The 22782-nt window shown below is 42.6% G+C and overlaps 1 protein-coding gene across 1 annotated transcript in view; it reads right to left on the bottom strand.

The window, feature by feature from the left end:
- Window positions 1-22782, bottom strand: part of ASCC3 (activating signal cointegrator 1 complex subunit 3) — an 887461-nt gene that overhangs the window by 141985 nt on the left and 722694 nt on the right. The window contains exons 30-32 of the mRNA XM_069726311.1: window positions 9277-9414; window positions 9073-9193; window positions 8262-8394 (exon numbers count right to left, since the gene is read on the bottom strand). Coding sequence (XP_069582412.1) covers window positions 8262-8394; window positions 9073-9193; window positions 9277-9414 — 392 coding nt within the window. The remainder of the gene's footprint in view (window positions 1-8261; window positions 8395-9072; window positions 9194-9276; window positions 9415-22782) is intronic.

Genomic DNA, 22782 nt, shown 5'->3' with positions numbered 1-22782 from the left:
CCCTCAAGACTGGGCATTTTCCCTTGCGCCAGGAGATCCGGCATTGCGTGATGTTGATGCGTTTTTTCTGGCGCTTGGATTGCTTTATGACGAACCTAATTCAGTGGATCAGGCAGAGAAAATCTTGCTGGCTCTGTGTCAGGGTCAGGATGAAGCCGAGATATATTGTCAGAAGTTTAGAAAGTGGTCTGTGCTCACTCAGTGGAATGAATGTGCCCTGGCAGCAATCTTCAGAAAGGGTCTCTCTGAAGCCCTTAAGGATGTCATGGTGGGATTTCCCATGCCTGCTGGTCTGAATGAGTCTATGTCCTTGGCCATTCAGATCGATCGACGCTTGCGTGAGCGTAAACCTGTGCACCATTTGGCGGTACTATCTGAGCATGGGCCTGAGCCTATGCAATGTGATAGGACTTTGACCAGAGCTGAACGGCAAGAACACAGACGTCGGAATGGGCTATGTTTTTACTGTGGTGATTCCACTCATGCTATCTCCGATTGTCCTAAGCGCACTAAGCGGTTCGCTAGGTCTGCCACCATTGGTACGGTACAGTCTAAATTTCTATTGTCCGTTACTCTGATTTGCTCTTTGTCATCCTATTCTGTTATGGCATTTGTGGATTCAGGCACTGCCCTGAATTTGATGGACTTGGAGTATGCTAGGCGCTGTGGTTTTTTCTTGGAGCCCTTGCAGTATCCTATTCCATTGAGAGGAATTGATGCGACGCCTTTGGCCAAGAATAAGCCTCAGTGCTGGACCCAATTGACCATGTGCATGGCTCCTGCGCATCAGGAGGATATCCGCTTTCTGGTGTTGCATAATCTGCATGATGTGGTCGTTTTGGGGTTGCCATGGCTACAGGTTCATAATCCAGTATTGGACTGGAAATCTATGTCTGTGTCCAGCTGGGGTTGCCAGGGGGTACATGGTGATGTTCCATTTTTGTCTATTTCGTCTTCCACTCCTTCTGAAGTTCCAGAGTTTTTGTCGGATTATCAGGATGTATTTGATGAGCCCAAAGCCAGTGCTCTACCTCCTCATAGGGATTGCGATTGTGCAATTAATTTGATTCCTGGTAGTAAGTTTCCTAAGGGCCGATTGTTCAATTTATCTGTGCCAGAACACGCCACTATGCGGAGTTATATAAAGGAATCCTTGGAGAAGGGTCATATTCGCCAGTCGTCATCACCGTTAGGAGCAGGGTTCTTTTTTGTGGCCAAGAAGGATGGTTCTTTGAGACCTTGTATTGATTACCGCCTTCTTAATAAAATTACAGTCAAATTTCAGTATCCTTTGCCGTTGCTGTCTGATTTGTTTGCTCGTATTAAAGGGGCTAGTTGGTTCACCAAGATAGATCTTCGAGGGGCGTATAATCTTGTGCGTATTAAACAAGGCGATGAATGGAAAACAGCATTTAATACGCCTGAGGGCCATTTTGAGTACCTGGTTATGCCATTCGGGCTTTCCAATGCTCCATCAGTATTTCAGTCCTTTATGCATGACATCTACCGAGAGTACCTGGATAAATTCCTGATTGTGTATTTGGATGATATTTTGGTCTTTTCGGATGATTGGGAGTCTCATGTGAAGCAGGTCAGAATGGTGTTCCAGGTCCTTCGTGCGAATTCCTTGTTTGTGAAGGGGTCAAAGTGTCTCTTTGGAGTTCAGAAGGTTTCATTTTTGGGGTTCATTTTTTCCCCTTCTACTATCGAGATGGACCCTGTTAAAGTCCAGGCCATTTACGATTGGACTCAGCCGACATCTGTGAAGAGCCTGCAAAAGTTCCTGGGCTTTGCTAATTTTTATCGGCGCTTCATCGCTAATTTTTCTACTGTTGCTAAACCATTGACTGATTTGACCAAGAAGGGTGCTGATGTGGTCAATTGGTCTTCTGCAGCTGTAGAGGCTTTTCAGGAGTTGAAGCGTCGTTTTTCTTCTGCCCCTGTGTTGTGCCAGCCAGATGTTTCGCTCCCGTTTCAGGTTGAGGTTGATGCTTCTGAGATTGGAGCAGGGGCTGTTTTGTCGCAAAGAAGTTCTGATGGCTCGGTGATGAAGCCATGTGCTTTCTTTTCTAGAAAGTTTTCGCCTGAGCGTAATTATGATGTTGGTAATCGTGAGTTGTTGGCCATGAAGTGGGCATTCGAGGAGTGGCGTCATTGGCTTGAAGGAGCCAAGCATCGCGTGGTGGTTTTGACAGATCACAAGAATTTGACTTATCTTGAATCTGCCAAACGGTTGAATCCGAGACAGGCTCGATGGTCGTTATTTTTCTCCCGTTTTGATTTTGTGGTTTCGTACCTTCCGGGCTCTAGGAATTTGAAGGCTGATGCCCTGTCAAGGAGTTTTGTGCCTGACTCTCCGGGTGTTCCTGAGCCGGCGGGTATTCTCAAAGAGGGGGTTATTTTGTCTGCCATCTCCCCTGATTTGCGGCGGGTGCTGCAAAAATTTCAGGCTGATAGACCTGACCGTTGCCCAGCGGAGAAACTGTTTGTCCCTGATAGATGGACTAGTACAGTTATCTCTGAGGTTCATTGTTCGGTGTTGGCGGGTCATCCTGGAATCTTTGGTACCAGAGATTTGATGGCTAGATCCTTTTGGTGGCCTTCTTTGTCACGGGATGTGCGTTCTTTTGTGCAGTCCTGTGGGACTTGTGCTCGGGCTAAGCCCTGCTGTTCTCGTGCCAGTGGGTTGCTTTTGCCCTTGCCGGTCCCGAAGAGGCCCTGGACGCATATTTCTATGGATTTTATTTCGGATCTCCCCGTCTCTCAAAAGATGTCGGTCATTTGGGTGGTTTGTGATCGCTTTCTAAGATGGTCCATTTGGTACCTTTGTCTAAATTGCCTTCCTCCTCTGATTTGGTGCCATTATTTTTCCAGCATGTGGTTCGTTTACATGGTATCCCGGAGAACATCGTTTCTGACAGAGGTTCCCAGTTTGTTTTGAGGTTTTGGCGATCCTTTTGTGCAAGGATGGGCATTGATTTGTCTTTTTCCTCGGCTTTCCATCCTCAGACAAATGGCCAAACCGAACGAACTAATCAAACTTTGGAAACATATCTGAGATGCTTTGTTTCTGCTGATCAGGATGATTGGGTGTCCTTTTTGCCGTTGGCTGAGTTCGCCCTTAATAATCGGGCCAGCTCGGCTACTTTGGTTTCGCCGTTTTTCTGCAATTCTGGTTTCCATCCTCGTTTCTCTTCAGGGCAGGTTGAGTCTTCGGACTGTCCTGGTGTAGATACTGTGGTGGATAGGTTGCAGCAGATTTGGACTCATGTGGTGGACAATTTGACATTGTCCCAGGAGAAGGCTCAACGTTTCGCTAACCGCCGGCGCTGTGTGGGTCCCCGACTTCGTGTTGGGGATTTGGTTTGGTTGTCGTCTCGTTATGTTCCTATGAAGGTTTCCTCTCCTAAGTTTAAGCCTCGTTTCATTGGTCCGTATAAGATTTCTGAGGTTATCAATCCTGTGTCATTTCGTTTGGCCCTTCCTGCTTCTTTTGCCATCCATAATGTGTTCCATAGGTCGTTATTGCAGAGATAAGTGGCGCCTGTGGTTCCATCCGTTGATCCTCCTGCCCCGCTGTTGGTTGAGGGGGAGTTGGAGTATGTGGTGGAGAAGATCTTGGATTCTCGTGTTTCGAGACGGAAACTCCAGTACCTGGTCAAGTGGAAGGGTTATGGTCAGGAAGATAATTCCTGGGTTTTTGCCTCTGATGTTCATGCTGCCGATCTGGTTCATGCCTTTCATTTGGCTCATCCTGGTCGGCCTGGGGGCTCTGGTGAGGATTCGGTGACCCCTCCTCAAGGGGGGGGTACTGTTGTGAATTCTGTTGTCGGGCTCCCTCATGTGGTCATGAATGGTACTTCGGCTGGTTCTGTCCATGGACTTCCTCTGGTGGGTGTTTCTGAGTTTCCTTCCACAGGTGACGAGGTTAATTCGTTAGCAGGCTGCTCTATTTAACTCCACTTAGATCTTTGCTCCATGCCACCTGTCAATGTTCCAGTATTGGTCTAGTTCACTCCTGGATCGTTCTTGTGACCTGTCTTCCCAGCAGAAGCTAAGTTCCAGCTTGTATTTCTTTGGTTTGCTATTTTTCTGTCAAGCTTGCTATTTTTATTGTTGTCTTGCTTGCTGGAAGCTCTGGGATGCAGAGGGAGCGCCTCCGCACCGTGAGTCGGTACGGAGGGTCTTTTTGCGCCCTCTGCGTGGTCTTTTTGTAGGTTTTTGTGCTGACCGCAAAGTAACCTTTCCTATCCTCGGTCTGTTCAGTAAGTCAGGCCTCACTTTGCTAAATCTATTTCATCTCTGTGTTTGTATTTTCATCTTTACTCACAGTCATTATATGTGGGGGGCTGCCTTTTCCTTTGGGGAATTTCTCTGAGGCAAGGTAGGCTTTATTTTTCTTTCTCTAGGGCTAGCTAGTTTCTTAGGCTGTGCCGAGTTGCATAGGGAGCGTTAGGCGCAATCCACGGCTATTTCTAGTGTGTCTGATAGGATTAGGGATTGCGGTCAGCAGAGTTCCCACGTCCCAGAGCTCGTCCTTTATTATCAGTAACTATCAGGTCATTCCGTGTGCTCTTAACCACCAGGTCCATTATTGTCCTGACCACCAGGTCATAACAGGCAGCATCATGCTGTAAGAATGTATTTGAGCAGCAGGGATGGGGAAAACGGTCTGAGTCAAAGGGAAGAAGGTTGGTGTGAAATACATGGATATTCTTTAGCAAAACCTGTTTCAGTCTCTCAGTGATTTGAGACTAGAACTGAGGTTCACCTTCTAACAAAACAATTACCCAAAGCATACTGCTAAAGCAACACTTGGTGGATTAAGCGGAAATGTGTAAATGTTTTGGAGTGGCCTAGTCAAAGCCCAGACCTTAATCAAATTGAGAATCCGTGGTCAGACTTGAAGATTGCTGTTCACTAGAGGAAACCATCTAACTTGAAAGAGACTGAGCAGTTTTGCCTTGAGGAATGGGCAAAAATCCCAGTGGCAAGATGTGGAGAGCTCAGAGACTTATCCAAAGCAATTTGCAACTGTAATTGCCACAAAGGAGGCTCTCCAAAATACTGATTTTAGGGGGGCGAATACTTATGCACACTGAAGTTTTCAGTTATTTTGTATTTTGTCCTATTTGTTGTTTGCTTCACAATAAAAAGAAAACAAAATGTTCACAGGCATGTTCCTTACATGAACTGATGCAAACCCTAAAAAAAACTGTGAAATTCCAGTGTTCAAAAAAATGCCAAAAGGGTAAGAACGTTCGCAAGCTATGTGCATATACAGTTGGGAAAATAAGTAATTGGTAAACTGACGATTTTGCAAGTTTTTCCACCTACAAAGAATGGGGAGGTTTGTTATCACCTTGACCCGTAGAAACACCAGATGTGAGCGAAACGGCCGTAATCCACAAGCTCTTCTGCATACCGCATAGATGTCTCGAAGATTTGAGAAATAAAGGGCTTTCTCTGTTTAAAGGACTGTTGAGTGTGTCTCTGCTTCTTTAAAAGACTGTTTTGATACAGGACAATGCTAGGCCTCATGTGACTGAAGTGTGTCAGCTGTTCCTACATGATGAAGGCATTGATGCTATGGACTGGCCTGCCTGATCCCCAGACCTGAATCCAATATAGCACATCTCGAACATCATGTCTCTTCGCATCCACCAATGCTACGTTGCACCACAGACTGTCCAGGAGTTGACTGATGCTTTAAACCAGGTCTTGGTGGAGATTCCTAAGGAGACCATCCGCCGCTTCATTAGGACCATGACCAGGAATTGTAGGGAGGTTATACAGTCACTTGGAGACCACACACACTACTGAGCATCATCTCCTTGTCTTGAGGCATTTCCACTGAAGTTGGATCAGGCTGTAAATTGATTTTCCAGTTTGATTTTGGGGGGGAGAGAGAGAGAGAGAGATAGGTATTGTGACAGGATGACTATCGCCGAATGTGAGGGGAGATATATGTTGCAAAGATTATCCTGTTTGATGTGAAAGAAATAAGTTTTTCTCCAGCATGATAGGTGCTGAGAGCAAGTCAGTCGTTCCTAGGGCCTGGCTTTCATGTGAATAGGTATGAGACAGATGGGATGCCTACTCACCATATCTCCACCTCAAGGGTTTGGCTGGGAAATTAAATGTCCAGCCAGTGTTTTTTTTGTATGTCTGTGTGTAGTGTGGAGGAAGGAAGCCTCCAGACTGCATGCTCCTGCGAGAGCTATCATATGTGTTGTCCCAGAAGTACTGGGAAGGACTTTATATGAACTTTTTACTTTTATTTAAGCCAGAAAAACAGTTTTCTGTTAACAGTTTGAGTTTTTGGTTTAAGACGCAGTAAACCACAGAGAGACTTTAACCAAATGTGTTTCTGTATCTACCTCGAGGAGCAGCTAAGTGAGCCAACCACAAGTGGTGTTTCGGATGCGGGCAACATTCCAGGAACACGGGTAGCAGTGGTGGATAAACCATATATCCTTGGTGAAGGCAGCTACAGGGATGGAACAAGTCGGACAAAATGAAAGACTTAATCAAGCACCTGATCCTAAGCCAACAGAAGCAGCACCAGGTACAGCAGGAGACAAATAAACTTCTAATACAACAAATTCAACAACAACAAAGGCAGGAGGAACTGCTGGTGGGAGATGTCCTCAACAGAGAAACCGCCCCTACCCCACATCAAGGTGATGACTTGTGCATCGGGAAAGCGATAAGACGAGACATGCAAAAGATGACCCCAAGGGATGATGTGGAGGCATTTTTGACTGTTGGATCGGGTGGCGGAGCGTGAGAAGCTGCAGCCAGAGCAGTGGGCAGTGACCCAGAAGGCCTATTATGATTTGACATTACAGGAAGCACAGGAATATGCCAAGTTGAAAACAGAGATATTGGCAAGCTCAGGGGTCACTATGTCTGTCAGAGCCCAAAGGGATCATAACTGGGCGTATTATGGTGATAAACCTCCCAGCTCGCAAATATTTGACTTATTGGATTTGGTCCAGAAATGGTTGCAGCCAGAGTCCTTCACTCCAGCCCAGATGGTAAAGGGTGTTGTCATGGACAAGTTTATTCACTCCCTCCCCAAGCCGATGCAGACCTTGGTTGCCCATGGTGACCACCGGAATGCGAATGACCTGGTGGGCCTTGTAGAAAGGTACCAGGTGGTCGAGAGGTCCCTAAGGAAGCCAGGTGGTGATACATCCCTATATTGGGGTACTAAGCAGGAGCCAGAGTCCCAAAAGGGGTAACAGAGCCACCACTGGGGGGAACCAGAGGTCCCAAGGAGCCACTGAGGGGCTGCCAAAGGCTCCTTGTAAAGACCTGATCTGCTGGCGGTGTAACGGATCTGCACACATAGCAGCCTTTTGTCCTATGTCTGCCGAGCAGATGGATTGTAGCCTAGGCAATCGGTGCTCATATTATGCCTATCCCGCCTGCAGTGTGGACTATCAGCCCGGAGAGGGGTCGCAGTCATGCCCTGTGATCATAAACGGAGTACTGGTGCCAGGACTCTTTGAGTCTGGGAGTTTGATGACCCTGATAAGAGCCACGCTTCCCCACCAGTTGATCCCAGAGAAGCTTGTGGGTGTCCGCTGTATCCACGGGGATGCCAAAGACTACCCTGCTGCCAAAGTGCTGATAAAAACAAGCCATGGTATGGAGATACATGAGGTCGGGGTAGTCAGAGACTTGATATACCCCGTGATTCTCGGGCGGGACTTCAGCCTGTTCTGGGACTTGTGGGGAAAGGCAGGGGTGCCAAGTGACACAGGCAGGAGCCAGAACAACCCTGATGATTCCCTGTCGCAGTCGGAGGTGGAGGAGTTCCCCTTGTGTGTCCTAGCTGGTGATGAGGACGAAACGGTGACCAGTTAGGCCGAGGTTCCTGAACTGGGAGTCTCTGGGGAAAATGTTTGGACTTCTCAAATGCGGGATCATACCCTAAGGGCCTTTGGAAATGTGTCTGTGATTGACAGGGTTGCTTAAGAACCAGGAGCAGACACCAGGTACTCACACTTTGGAGTCAATAGCGAATTGTTGTATTGAGTGACTACACTGAGGGGAGGTGAATTAGTGGAGCAGCTGTTGGATCCAGGGCCATACTGGTGGACGGTTCTAGACATGGCCCATTCGCATGTTTTGGGGGGACATCTGGGAGAGAAATACTTCACTGTCTCTAACAATTTCAAGGATGCCAACACTTTCAGAAATGACTGTATCTACACATATACACAAACAAACACATATATATCTTTCTGTACCTAGATTCAACAGGGAATGGTTCATACAGGAACTTCTTGTAGAAATCTTTCTTTATATCATGGACTAGGATGACAGCTTTTCCTTGATCATCAAACTGAGGTCTCCCGGCTCGGCCCATCATCTGCAGCACATCTAAAAACAAAGCAATACCGAACCTGTAAATGTGACTGTAACATATATCAATTATACAACTAAACTCACACATATCTGAATCAATCCGTATTGCCTTTAGCTGTGACTTATAATGAACTACGGCAATGCTGGCAATATAAATTTAAGGGAATGTCAGTCAGACACTGCACAGAGGTAGTGTAAGATCACATAATTCATCAATATGATGTTCTCACATGTTTGTATCACATAGAAAGGTAACTTGGCTACATTTTCCACTCAATATTATGTCAGGTTGTGTATGATCTGTATGTAAGAAACAATGCATATATACATAAACCCAGCAACGTTGGCGTGGACAAACATGTAAGTTTGCCCTCCCACCAACTGCTTCTCATCTATCTCCACCAACGTCTGGCTCCTATAAAGACAGACCTGTCAATCAAGGAAGAGGAGGGTGGAGATGGGTGCAAAACAAGTAAGTGGGAAAGTGCATTGTGCACTTGGGCTTGATTTGTTTAGTCATTTTATGCAGACAGACTCCCTTTAACTAAGCAATATGTGGCACGACTACCATTATTTGTAATAACAAATGTGCCTACATACAGCCAGGCTAGTATATAGAGTTGAAGTTCTCCTGTACCATTATTTAGGGCGAGGAGACCCGATGTAATTTTGCAGTTATGCCTTTTACAATACCTGTGATCGGATAATCCACATATCTTCTTGTTTTACCATCATAGAATTCAGTGCCCTTCACGATAACCAGGTGAGCTGGGAAATTAACACCCCATGCCAATGTACTGGTTGCAATAAGAACCTGTGAGATATGGAAGCACAATGTAAGAAAAATATATGCTTACTATTAAGTCAATGACAGGCCAATGTCTGGAAGTGACATACCTGGATCTTGCAATTCACAAACAGCTCCTCTACTGTTTTACGATCCCTTTCATGTAAGCCGGCATGATGCATTCCAATTCCAAACGCAAGCGTGAGCTTCAAGTTGGAATCCCTCAGCGTGGCAATGATATCATCCATCTGTGCCAAACACAGGAGAAGCGGGCACAGGTTTAGATTACGATGGGAAAAATCATCCATCCCACACTATTTATCAAAATCACATTCTTATCTTATACCACGCTCTTCACGTGGTCTCTAAGTAGACATAAGGGTTAACAGGACTGGATTAAAACATTGCTACAAGGGTAAAGATATGTGCAAAACCACGTGTCAGGCTTTTTATATACCGATATCATTGGCTCTTTTGATTAGACTCATGAGGAATAGCACTGATCCATTTTCTGCTAAGTCTTCATTTCCCAACACAATCCAGCACAGCAGACTCTGCTACTGGGGAACCATGGAACCCCGAGAGACAACAAATCTAATATTATATGTTTCGTTGCCGGTTGGATGTGACTTTTTATCGATATACACGTCACTGCACATGAGACTTGCATGTGACCTGGCAGATTTTTACTGAAACTGCTGCATTACAGCAAGTGGAACAAAGTTTTTTGTTGCTTTTTTTCTGTTACCAATGTTCCCTTTAACTGCTGAAGAGCCCTTTACACAAACAATGTTACTAAAGCCAGTGAAGAACATACCTAGTCTACAGTATCAGAAAAGATGTGAACAGTATCCTTGCTGTGATTACTATTACTTTCCAAAGCAAAAAAGGAACATAAAGCGATGACAGCTTTCCTGCAATATCAGTTTGTATACAGTAGAAGGAGTGTGCCCCGATACGCTGGATCAAGGTGGTTGTGTTACATGGTGAAACTTTCTCTGCTACCTTCACCACCCACCAAAGCTACAGTCATGGAGTGGATGAGGATCTTCTATAACACTCAGTTATTACTGCCTGATCAGGGTGAATATCTTGTTTCTTTTTTATGCACTTTATATTACGTTTTCGTTTGGAACATGGGTATAACACATAATATTGGAGGAAAACTTCCACCACTTGGGGTTCATTTCTTTGTTTTGGATGTTGTAATGGAGGATTTGGAGATATCCTTGCATACAGTGTCGGACTGGGGTGCCAAGTGCCCACCATTAATATTGACTTTTGGAGGGTGGCATTTCTCACCTGCATACAAATATTACACTACCCTCATTCACAAATGTACCTATATTGCTATATAATAATAAAATAGGAGGTTTGGTTAATAAATGATGTTTTTTTCTGTACAGAGTGAATGAAGTGAATTATGCCAAGTACTGCCCAGATCTGCACAGGGGCCCACCGGGAAATTCCCCTGTTCCCCTATGGGCCAGTCCAAGCCTGCTTGCATACACATTGCGGATTCCATTATAGTACAGAGACTTTTTGAATATTTCTTGGAAATTACCATTACCGTACTTTACCAAATATTAATGTTAATACAACTCTTCTATTGGTTCTGATAGACATACAGTGGGGCAAAAAAGTATTTAGTCAGTCAGCAATAGTGCAAGTTCCACCACTTAAAAAGATGAGAGGCGTCTGTAATTTACATCATAGGTAGACCTCAACTATGGGAGACAAACTGAGAAAAAAAAATCCAGAAAATCACATTGTCTGTTTTTTTAACATTTTATTTGCATATTATGGTGGAAAATAAGTATTTGGTCAGAAACAAAATTTCATCTCAATACTTTGTAATATATCCTTTGTTGGCAATGACAGAGGTCAAACGTTTTCTGTAAGTCTTCACAAGGTTGCCACACACTGTTGTTGGTATGTTGGCCCATTCCTCCATGCAGATCTCCTCTAGAGCAGTGATGTTTTTGGCTTTTCGCTTGGCAACACGGACTTTCAACTCCCTCCAAAGGTTTTCTATAGGGTTGAGATCTGGAGACTGGCTAGGCCACTCCAGGACCTTGAAATGCTCCTTCGTTGCCATGGCGGTGTGCTTTGGATCATTGTCATGTTGAAAGACCCAGCCACGTTTCATCTTCAATGCCCTTGCTGATGGAAGGAGGTTTGCACTCAAAATCTCACGATACATGGCCCCATTCATTCTTTCATGTACCCGGATCAGTCGTCCTGGCCCCTTTGCAGAGAAACAGCCCCAAAGCATGATGTTTCCACCACCATGCTTTACAGTAGGTATGGTGTTTGATGGATGCAACTCAGTATTCTTTTTCCTCCAAACACGACAAGTTGTGTTTCTACCAAACAGTTCCAGTTTGGTTTCATCAGACCATAGGACATTCTCCCAAAACTCCTCTGGATCATCCAAATGCTCTCTAGCAAACTTCAGACGGGCCCGGACATGTACTGGCTTAAGCAGTGGGACACGTCTGGCACTGCAGGATCTGAGTCCATGGTGGCGTAGTGTGTTACTTATGGTAGGCCTTGTTACATTGGTCCCAGCTCTCTGCAGTTCATTCACTAGGTCCCCCCGCGTGGTTCTGGGATTTTTGCTCACCGTTCTTGTGATCATTCTGACCCCACGGGGTGGGATTTTGCGTGGAGCCCCAGATCGAGGGAGATTATCAGTGGTCTTGTATGTCTTCCATTTTCTAATTATTGCTCCCACTGTTGATTTCTTCACTCCAAGCTGGTTGGCTATTGCAGATTCAGTCTTCCCAGCCTGGTGCAGGGCTACAATTTTGTTTCTGGTGTCCTTTGACAGCTCTTTGGTCTTCACCATAGTGGAGTTTGGAGTCAGACTGTTTGAGGGTGTGCACAGGTGTCTTTTTATACTGATAACAAGTTTAAACAGGTGCCATTAATACAGGTAATGAGTGGAGGAAAGAGGAGACTCTTAAAGAAGAAGCTACAGGTCTGTGAGAGCCAGAAATCTTGATTGTTTGTTTCTGACCAAATACTTATTTTCCACCATAATATGCAAAAAAAATGTTAAAAAAACAGACAATGTGATTTTCTGGATTTTTTTTTCTCAGTTTGTCTCCCATAGTTGAGGTCTACCTATGATGTAAATTACAGACACCTCTCATCTTTTTAAGTGGTGGAACTTGCACTATTGCTGACTGACTAAATACTTTTTTGCCCCACTGTATGTGGCATTGAGGTGAGAGCTGTAGAAATGTTACATCAATTCTTAAGCTGATCAATTTCACCATGATCAATCAGTGGTTCAATGCTCTTCACCAATGGGACATATAACATTGCAAGAAGCATTCATACTGTACATTGCAGAGTCAGATTACTTTAGTAACACAAATAATAATAAACACATTGTCTGGTTGTCTGATTAAGGCTGCTGCTTGATGGCAATTTTGGAATCAATGTAGGTTGCTTTATGCAGATACAACATTACTCCAAATGTAGGTGAGTGGGGTCACACTATGAGTTTTTGTATGGTGACCCTATTCACCTTTATTAATCTACAATGGAGCATCTGCACAGAACGTTCTGGAGCAGAACAATATTGTATCATACAATTAGGTTCTGTAAAAGGACGTAGATCTGCGGATTTATTATGATGGAATATAGGCTGAACTGGATGGACAAATGTCTTTTTTCGGCCTTACTAACTATGTTACTATGTTACTATGATCTTAGGCCACATGACTTGTGTTGGGGCCAAACTTGCTGTTTAACTCCAGTCTTAAAATATCATATATTTTTTTAAATCAGATTTTTTGTTGAAATACACACAGGTTTTTAATTTCAATTTTGAATACAATGAAGTAAGTGCAACATAAATCCGAGCATAAGGGAAAAAAAAACAAATCACATCAAGCAGATAGAGCATGATAACCAAAAAACAAGGAAATATTTAAAGATTGCATTGCAGTGGAACCCACCATTCCACCATTACAAAGCCCATTTCCACCACAGACAAATGTAGCAGTCTGGCACATATCCCCACCATGCAAAATAGTAAAATGACACATCCTGAAGAATGGCAGATACATAAAGAGACAATGAGGATAATAACACAGAAACCATCATATTTCAGTAGTGTCAGATCTATGCACCAGGGAAGCAAAGATCACAAGTGACAATGTCTCCCTTAAAAAGAATATCAGGGGCACACCAGAGGTATTCAACCTTTAACATTTGTTTAATGCACTCTTTCTTTTGGTATACTCCCTTCTCTCATCTAATGACACTGTTCATTTTGTTTAGAAATTCAGCAAATGTAGGAGGAGGTCTGGCATCTAAACAGTGGAGAGCCAGTATTTAACGAACCTGTAATAGGATACAAGAAAGAAGTTCCTACAGGGAAGTCTGCATCTGTTCCCTTATCAAGCACCCCAAAATACATGTCTTGGGAGTAGCCTGCAGCCTAACAGCATATACTCCTTCAATAAGGGATAATATTCTGTTTCAACAGGCCCCAGGTCAAGCATGATATTTGCATATGACAACAAGGACACAATGAGTCTGAGCAGACAGCCCAGCTATGAAACAAGGTAGCTGTTCTATATATCCCATGTAGTAGATACAATTAAGAAAGCCACTGAGACTCATACAAGAGTTTAGGAGGTTGTTGGCCTACTGAAACGTATGTTCAGTAAATGCACTCAATACTTGGCCGGGGCTCCTTTTGCATCAATTAATGCGTCAATGCGGTGTGGCATGGAGGTGATCGGCCTGTAAGGTTTTTTTAGACAATTTGCCATATCTGCTGTTATTTTCAATAGAACCTAGTTGATCCTGTCGGCCATTTTGCTTTTGTCCTGCTGTATCTACCTTGCCCTTAACCAGCATGGAGTTCTCAGTTTCTATGTTTCCGCCCTGTTCTCTGCCATTTGCCCTTTCAAGCAGCATCAGCTGTTTAATCAGTGCTTCAGAATCAAGTCTGCAGTTTACCTGTCATCTTGCTAATGGAAGTCTTGGACTTGTTATCCTAACCACCTTCTACTTCGAATCCTTGGACATGTGTGGACTCAGGAATCCCTCAGCTTACTATCAACATTGGCAAGGGAAGTAGAGAGAGAGACTTTAACCTGCTTCTGTGACTAGATGGACTTAAGGTTTATTCCTGCCTGTCTTGTCTCCTGCCTGCAACTGTGTTAACCCTTACCTGTATGAAGTAATACAAGAACTACTTAAACAAGCATGTGTCTTCTGTGCTTCATCGCACCTAAGCACAAGACTCTATACAGATTGTATTTTATATTTGACACAGCCTATGGCAATGCTGAGGTGCTATGGAAGCCCAGTTTGCTTTGATAGCAGCCTTCAACTGGTCTGCATGTTGGGTCTGGTGTCTCTAATCTTCCTCTTGACAATACTCCATACATTCTTTATGGGTTAAGGTCAGGTGAGTTTGCTGGCCAATCAAGCACAGTGACACTGTTGTTTTTAAACCAGGTGTTGGTACTTTCGGCAGTGCGGACAGATGCCAAGTCCTGCTGGAGAATGAAATTTCCAACTCCAAATAGCTTGTTGGTAGAGGGAAGCATGAAGTGCTTTAAAATTTCCTGGTAGACATGTGCGCTGACTTTTGTCTTGATAAAACACAATGGACCTACATCAGCACATGACATGGCTCCCCCAAACCATCAATGATTGTGGAAACTTCACACTAGACCTCAAGCAGCTTGGATTGTGTGCCTCTCCATTCTTCCTCCAGACTCTGGGATCTTGATTTCCACATGAAATGTAAAATTTACTTTAATATGAAAACAACATCTTGGACCACTAAGCAACAGTTCAGTTCTTTTTCTCCTTGGCCCAGGAAAGACGCTTCTGGTATTGTCAATTGGTCATGAGTGGCTTGACACAAGGAATGTGACACTTGTCGCCCATGTCCTGGATACATCTGTGTGGTGGCTCTTGAAGCAATGACTCCAGCAGCAGTCCACTCCTTGTGAATCTCCCCCAAATTTTTGAATGGCCATTTCTTAACAATCCTTTTAAGGCTGCAATTATCCCAGTTACTTGCGCACCTTTTTCTACCACACTTTTCCCTTCCACTTAACTTTCCATTAATATGCTTGGATACAACACTCTGTGAGCAGCCAGCTTCTTTAGCAATTACGTATTGTGGCTTACCCTCCTCGTTGAGTGTGTCAGTGACTGATTTTTGGACATCAGTCAAGTCAGCAGTCTTCCCCATGATTGTGAAACAGACTAAGGGACCTTTATAAACACTTAAGAAGCCTTTGTAGGTGTTTTTTGTTAATGATTCTAATTTACTGAGCTAATGACTTTTGGATTTTCATTGGCTGTAAGCCATAATCATCAACATTAACTGAAATAAACACTTGAAATAGATCACTCTGTTTGTAATGACTGTATATGATATATGAGTTTCACTTTTTGTATTGAAGAACTGAAATAAATTAACTTTTTGATGATATTCTAATTTTGTGAGAAGCACCTGTAGGCTGTTGTTATTTTAGTTGGGGGAAATAGTAATTGAGAAGGGCTTGTCCAACTAGTGAACAACCCGTTTAATCTCTGAAATGTATGTTATTCTAATAAATCCTGATGGAAGTGGACCTACTAGACAATCATATAAGAATAGATGAGGCTTGTTCCTGGGTTAACTGTTTGTGCCAGAAGCATGGAAAGCAATTTGGAGTAAAGCAGATAAAACATCTGCATGCTCATTCTACAAAGAAAACCAATATAAGCTTTCAATACTCCAGGTTAATTCCATAAATTAAACCAATTTCTCTCAAAAATGTGCTGCAGATGGCACCTCCCCTAGTTTTTATGGTCATGCTTTCTGATTAAAAATTGTAAGACAGAGATGCCATAGCTACTTTTGGATGCAGTGGGCTCTTGTTTTTCCATAAAACCTAAATTCTATTTAATCAACAATGCAAGAATAACTGGGCCGTAAGATATTTTAAACTATTGTTGCATATTACGATGGTGGCAAGGTGTTTGTCAGCTAAGAAATGGACAAAGCAAACGGATCCTTCCCTCATAGAAATATACATCCACACAGAATGTAAGAGTCAAGGAATATTTTACTGCAATTCAGGGTTATCACAAGTGGATTGCCTTAATGCAATATGGAACTTGTGGGATGTTTATTGGATTTTGTAGGGCCAGCCTGTGGTTTAAATGGGGAATGTCAAATAATGAAAAATTAGAGATTAAATTCACATTGATTAATATTGTTCTTACCATATGGATTAAGACATCACCTCCTGATTTATCTATCCCCACCCATATACCATCATCTACTAGTTTTATATCATGGACAAATGGTATTATATTGTGCATGCTGTGCATAATGTATATTATCCTGTATGTAATGGTTAATTAAAAAAAAGTTTCAACCATTACACTATTTCCTCTAAAGGTTTATTTTCTTACTAGATGGTGGCCCGATTCTAATGCATCGGGTATTCTAGAATATGCATGTCCACGTAGTATATTGGACAGTCCACGTAGTATAATGCCCAGCCACGTAGTATATTGCCCAGCCACGTAGTATATTGCCCAGTCACGTACTATATTGCCCAGTCACGTACTATATTGCCCAGCTACGTAGTATATTGCCCAGCCACGTAGTATATTGCCTAGCCACATAGTATATTGCCCAGCCACGTAGTATATTGCCCAGTCACGTAGTATATTGCCTAGTCACGTAGTATATTGCCCAGTCACGTAGTATATTGCCCAGCCATGTAGTATATTGCACAGCGACGTAGTATACAGCACAGAGTCACGTAGTATACAGCACAGACACGTAGTATATTGGCCAGTCACAAAGTATATTGCCCAGCCACAAAGTATATTGCCCAGCCACATATGTAACAGGTTAAAAAAGACTTAAAATAAAAAATAAACATATACTCACCTTCCGAGGGGCCCCTTGTAGTCCTGGCGCCTGTGTGCGGTGCACGCGGCAGCTTCCGGTCCCAGGGTTGGTATGAGCGCAGGACCTGTGATGACGTCGCGGTTACATGACCGTGACATCATGGAAGGTCCCTCTCGCATAGCATCCGTGGCACCGGAGCCTGCCGCTTGCACTGCCGAGGACACTGCGCACGTTGGAGGGTGAGAATAACGTTTTGTTTTTTTTATTATTATTATTTGTAACATTAGATCTTTTTACTATTGATGCTGAATACGCATCATCAATAGTAAAAAGTTGGCCACACAGGGTTAATAGCTGCATTAATGGAGTGCGTTACACCGCGGCATAACGCGGTCCATTAACATTGCCATTAACCCTGTGTGAGGGCTCACTGGAGGGGAGTAAGGAGCGGGCACTGACTGCGGGGAGGAAAGAGCGGCCATTTTATCGCTGGACTGCGCCCGTTGCTGATTGGTCGTGGCAATGGTTGTGGGCGTTTTGCCACGACCAATCAGCGACTTGGATTTCCATGACAGACAGAGGCCGCGACCAATGAATATCTGTGACAGACAGAAAGACAGACAGACGGAAGTGACCCTTAGACAATTATATAGTAGATGTTTGCTCTTTCAAGATATGAGGTCCGATATAATGTATGTTTTTATACATCATACATCATTTTATACATCATCCTTTCTGGTGTTCTTATTACACTATGAGAAATATTTGAAAAATACAGTTATATAAAAATAGTCTGTTGAAACAATATTTCTGATTTTCTTTGCTAACACAAGGGCAAAGACATATTGCTTCTCATCTTTTAATATATTATAATGTTAAGATGAAATAGTTTACAAGGGTGATGACAGAAAAGACCAAAAAACAATATTTTGCCTTCTTGTTAGCTTGAATACATGCTAAAACACATGGTCTAAACCTTAAACCATAACTCCTATATGACAAATTAAAGCAAAGTCAACACAATTTATCGCCTTTCTCTACTATTATGCAATATACCAAATAAAAATAAAACACCCTATTAATATTGGTGTTAATAACATTCAATCAATTTTGTGAAGTATTTTGAGAAGTATTTCTATTTAGAAGTGTTCCAAATACTTCTCTCTTTTTCACTTAGCTTCCTCCAAAAATGGCGCAACACAATTGATAAATTTCCCTTACAGAATCTCGACAACATCTACTAAACCACGGCTAAAGAAATCTTTATTTGGTTTGCTCCTTCTTTTTCTTTAAAATTTACAGCATTTGTTATGTGCAAAAAAAAAAATAACAACAACGACTTTTCTGGATGGAAGGGTCGCACAGGGGGTGCAAATAAAACAATTTAAGATTTTTCAAGCTTAGTGCTCGAGAGCTTGCATTTCATTTTCCCCCACAATTTTACAGCAATACAGCAACACCATTTTTCATTTCATACTCCGCTCAGATATATTGTTTCTATAACAAATTAATAGTGAATCTCTTTTTTTTCCCCTGGCTTGCTGCCTAGCATGGGTTTGATGCCCCGTGGTGCAGTTAGTCATGTTCCGCTAAGCAAAGTAATTTAGCTGGGAAAAGGATAGAGCCCTTTGCAGGAGAATGTACTAATATACTGTGAGGCTAGCAGCTGGAAGTCCTGGTCACTTCTCACTGACCTCCCTCTAACTTTCACATAAATCACTTCAGCAAACAAAACTATTTTACCTATTTGGCACAAAGCTCAGGGCTTACATTTCTCGTGATGAATCCGTTTTACAATGACTTTTTTTTGTTCTGTGATGCCCTTTTCCTGCCGCAAATGTTTTATCGGTTTTATCATTTCTATTACACATAAATATAAAATATTGTTTTACCTTCACTTTGATCATGTACTCATTTACATCTTGATCAACAGGTGTGAGACAAGAATTTATTGAACACATTTCTAAGAAATGTATAGAATGTATTTATAGGTCGAGATTTCCCAATATGTGGTGGACTAATAACTACGCCTTATTACATGAATTACCGTACTTGTTCCATCTACTATATGGCCTCATTCTTACCCAAGGAGGCTGGGTGGACCACATCACATGGCCATACGCTAGAGATTTAGATCATTTTAACTCTCTGCGGACAACTCACGCCTTTTTATGACATGAACAAGAGTGACAGGAGCAGGAAGATATCTGCTAAAATGTTCATCTGCTGTTGGATGTTCGATAACTGCCCAGACCAGGCCACAGACTATATCAATTATCAATCGGTGATTTGCTGTTCTAACTCATAATTTAAAAAAATGGCAACATCAGGATACTTTTGGCAGCTTTGAAGTACATTTCAAGCTATTTATTAAGAGGGAAATCCACCCTAAAGTTATCTTTCAGCACATCATTTGAAGAGGACAGTCTACAGCCCCCCATAAACATTAGTTTAATGTTGGTTGAACCCGCCGATAACAGGTCAGCCGACAGTCTGTTGTCGGTGAAGTTATAAATGTGGCAAGTCTAATTTTGAACTGGCAATCCTATTGCTCTCCCTATGATAAGCCACTGACAGACATGTTTCATAGAGAACACAGGAAGGAACGCTCCTGTATATGGGAGAGCTTGCCAAGATAACTGCTGACTGTTCGATAAAAAAACTGTCGTTCAGCAGATAGCCATATAATGAGTATTAATGAATTTGGACTGCCACCTATTTTCAAAATTATAGTGCAGTACAACATTTGCTTGCAGCACCCAGATTACTATCACAGCACTCCACATCCTAAACAAAAGGCCAATTACTAGGACCTTGCTGTCAATGTTGTCTTAGATATTTCCAATAAATTAAATAACTTACATGCTGATAAACAGAGAAGGAACATTCATAACCATTGGCCCCTATAATCAAGCTGGGAATCACCCCTATAATCAAGCTGGCATAGGATTACCGTAATTGTTATCAGCAGCACACCCTCTGGTGTAAACAGGGAATAAGCTGCTGACTACATGATGCTGAATAGTGACAAGGCTTTCGTATTAATGATTGTTTCCATCAGTTTTCGTTAGATTGTGCCAAAATCAGGCTGTCTATCTGTATCTTTCTGGTTTAATGGCTGCATAGAGCGTTACTTGCCCTGTTTTGGAAAGTTAGACACAAACTTCACTGATGTAATTGTCGACAGAGCACTACAGTAGGTACGTAAAGTATTCAGACCCCATTCAGTATTTCATCCAGGATATCTCTGTACCTGGCTGCATTCATGTTTCCTTCAATGGCAACCAATCGTCCTGTCCCTGAAACTGAAAAACACCCCCAAATAATGATGCTGCCACCACCATGTTTCACTGTTGGGATTGTATTGGGCAGGTGATGAGCAGTGCCTGGTTTTCTCCACACATACCACTTAGAATTATCATCAAAAAGGTCTAGCTTCGTCTCATCAGAACAGAGAATCTTATTTCTCATAGTCTGGGAGACCTTCATGTGTTTTTTTTTAGCTAACTCTATGCAGGCTTTCATATGTCTTGCACTGAGGAGAGGCTTCTGTCAGGCCACTCTGCCATAAAGGCCCGACTCGTGGAGGGCTGCAGTGATAGTTGACTTTGTGGAAGTTTCTCCATATCCCTACTGCATTTCTGCAGCTCAGCCACAGTGATCTTGGGGTTCTTCCTTACCTCTCTCACCAAGCCTCTTCTCCCACGATTGCTCAGTTTGGCTGGATGGCCAGGTCTAGGAAGACTCCTGGTGGTCCCAAACTTCTTCCATTTAACACTAGGACTACTGGACTCGTGAACCCTGACTAGAACTACTGCAAGTAAGTAGTCAAAATGACTATACCAGTAGTCCTAGTGTTAAGGACTATGGAGGCCACTATGCTCTTAGGAACCTTGAGTACTGCAGAAATTATTTTGTAACCTTGGCCAGATCTGTGCCTTGCCACAATTCTGTCTCTGAGCTCCTTGGCCAGTTCCTTTGACCTCATGATTCTCATCTGGTCTGACATGCACTGTGAGCTCTTATATAGACAGGTGTGTGCCTTTCCAAGTCAAGTACTATCAGTTTAATTAAACACAGCTGGACTCCAATAAAGAAGTAGAACCATCTCAAGGAGGATCACAAGGAAATGGACAGCATGTGACTTAATCATGAGTGTCTGACCAAAGGGTCTATATGCTTATGACCATGTGATATTTCAGTTTTTCTTTTTTAATAAATCTGCAAAAATGTCTACATTTCTGTTTTTTTTCAGTCAAGATGGGGTGCAGAGTGTACATTATTGAGATAAAATGAACTTTTTTTTAATTTACCATATGGCTGCAATGAAACAAAGAGTGAAAAATGTAAATAAGTCTGAATTCTTTCTGTACCCACTGTAATATGTGATTTTTTCGTATCTTGTTGCCTCACTGGCGATTAACCCCTTACCAACTTCCAACTTGAATTTTTTTTTACCACAGGGATTGAAATTCGGTGATATGCACGAGCACTCTGACATGCATTGGTTGGTGTGCTCTTCATGTGCAGTCCAACATACAAGGACAGTACACTGACCAAATATATATTCGTCTGAACCTAGCTGAAGACTGACACTTTCTCATTGCAGACACCAGGATCAATATCTCTGTCTTTAGCTGCAAAGCAATGAAAATCCCTGATTATTACTACAATCCTATCCAAAGTGTGAAGTTTGTCCTACACCTACCATAACTATCAATCTGGAAATAGTTATCTCTACACGATTGGTATATTTAAAAGCTGACATCAACTATCCTTTAATCTGTGCAGTACATTGACTCTCACCTTACTGTGGACCAAAGGACTTTGCAAACATGAGTTCAAAGATGACACAAACCTTAAAGAGCCGTAGAACGCAATCTGAGATCACTGACCTGACACAGAATTCTTTCACTATCCTGCATTTGCCCCTACTTTCCTCAAGATCTCAATGACAAAAATATATGTTGACATTAAATGATTAAAAATACAGACATTTTATAATATCTGCTAAAACATACTACATCAGTGGAATTGGAATAATTGGATCCTCATTGTGACCTTTAATAAAGAAACTGAATAAAAAATAAGAAGAAAATACTACGCTTTACCATTTCAGACAAACACAGTTTAGCAGTCTTTAATATACAATAAAAAAAGATTTCTTTCACTTAGAAGTTGCTAAAGTTTCCTTCATGACAGATCTTCATCTCTTCAAAGCATAGTAGTAGTAAACCCCCCTCGTTGGAGCATGTGTAACACGTTGAGCCATTTGCGTATGGTTCGGAGACCTGCTTCCCAGCGTGTTAGAATTTATTGGTGCCTTTGTTAAGGATGGGATTCCATCTTAGTAGATACATCGCCCTGTGTCTGATGTGGGGTATAACTCAGCACGATGATGACAATGCTGGCTCCAAAACAAAAGGCCAGACCAGATTGGACAAGAATGAGCTAACAGATTGTGCAGCCTAGCTCTGTCCCTTTGAGTGTGATATATTGTTTCAAGATGCTAAGTGCACAGACTTTTCTTTTGGAGCGGATCTGTGGTTGCCGCTGTTGGTTTTACTCTATTTTTACAGAACACTATTAGTGTTCTAATTTCAGGGCACATCAGATTCTTACCATATGCTACTGAGTAATGCCCCTTGATTGCCTGCAATGCCCAGTGACAGAGAGCTGTGCCAAGAAACACAGGTCTTTAACATGGAGATTTACTAAC

This window comes from Ranitomeya imitator, chromosome 5, assembly GCF_032444005.1.
Source record: "Ranitomeya imitator isolate aRanImi1 chromosome 5, aRanImi1.pri, whole genome shotgun sequence".
Classification (NCBI taxonomy): domain Eukaryota; kingdom Metazoa; phylum Chordata; class Amphibia; order Anura; family Dendrobatidae; genus Ranitomeya; species Ranitomeya imitator.
The sequence above is the reverse complement of the archived record's forward strand: the minus strand, read 5'-3'. Positions and strand labels throughout refer to the sequence as shown.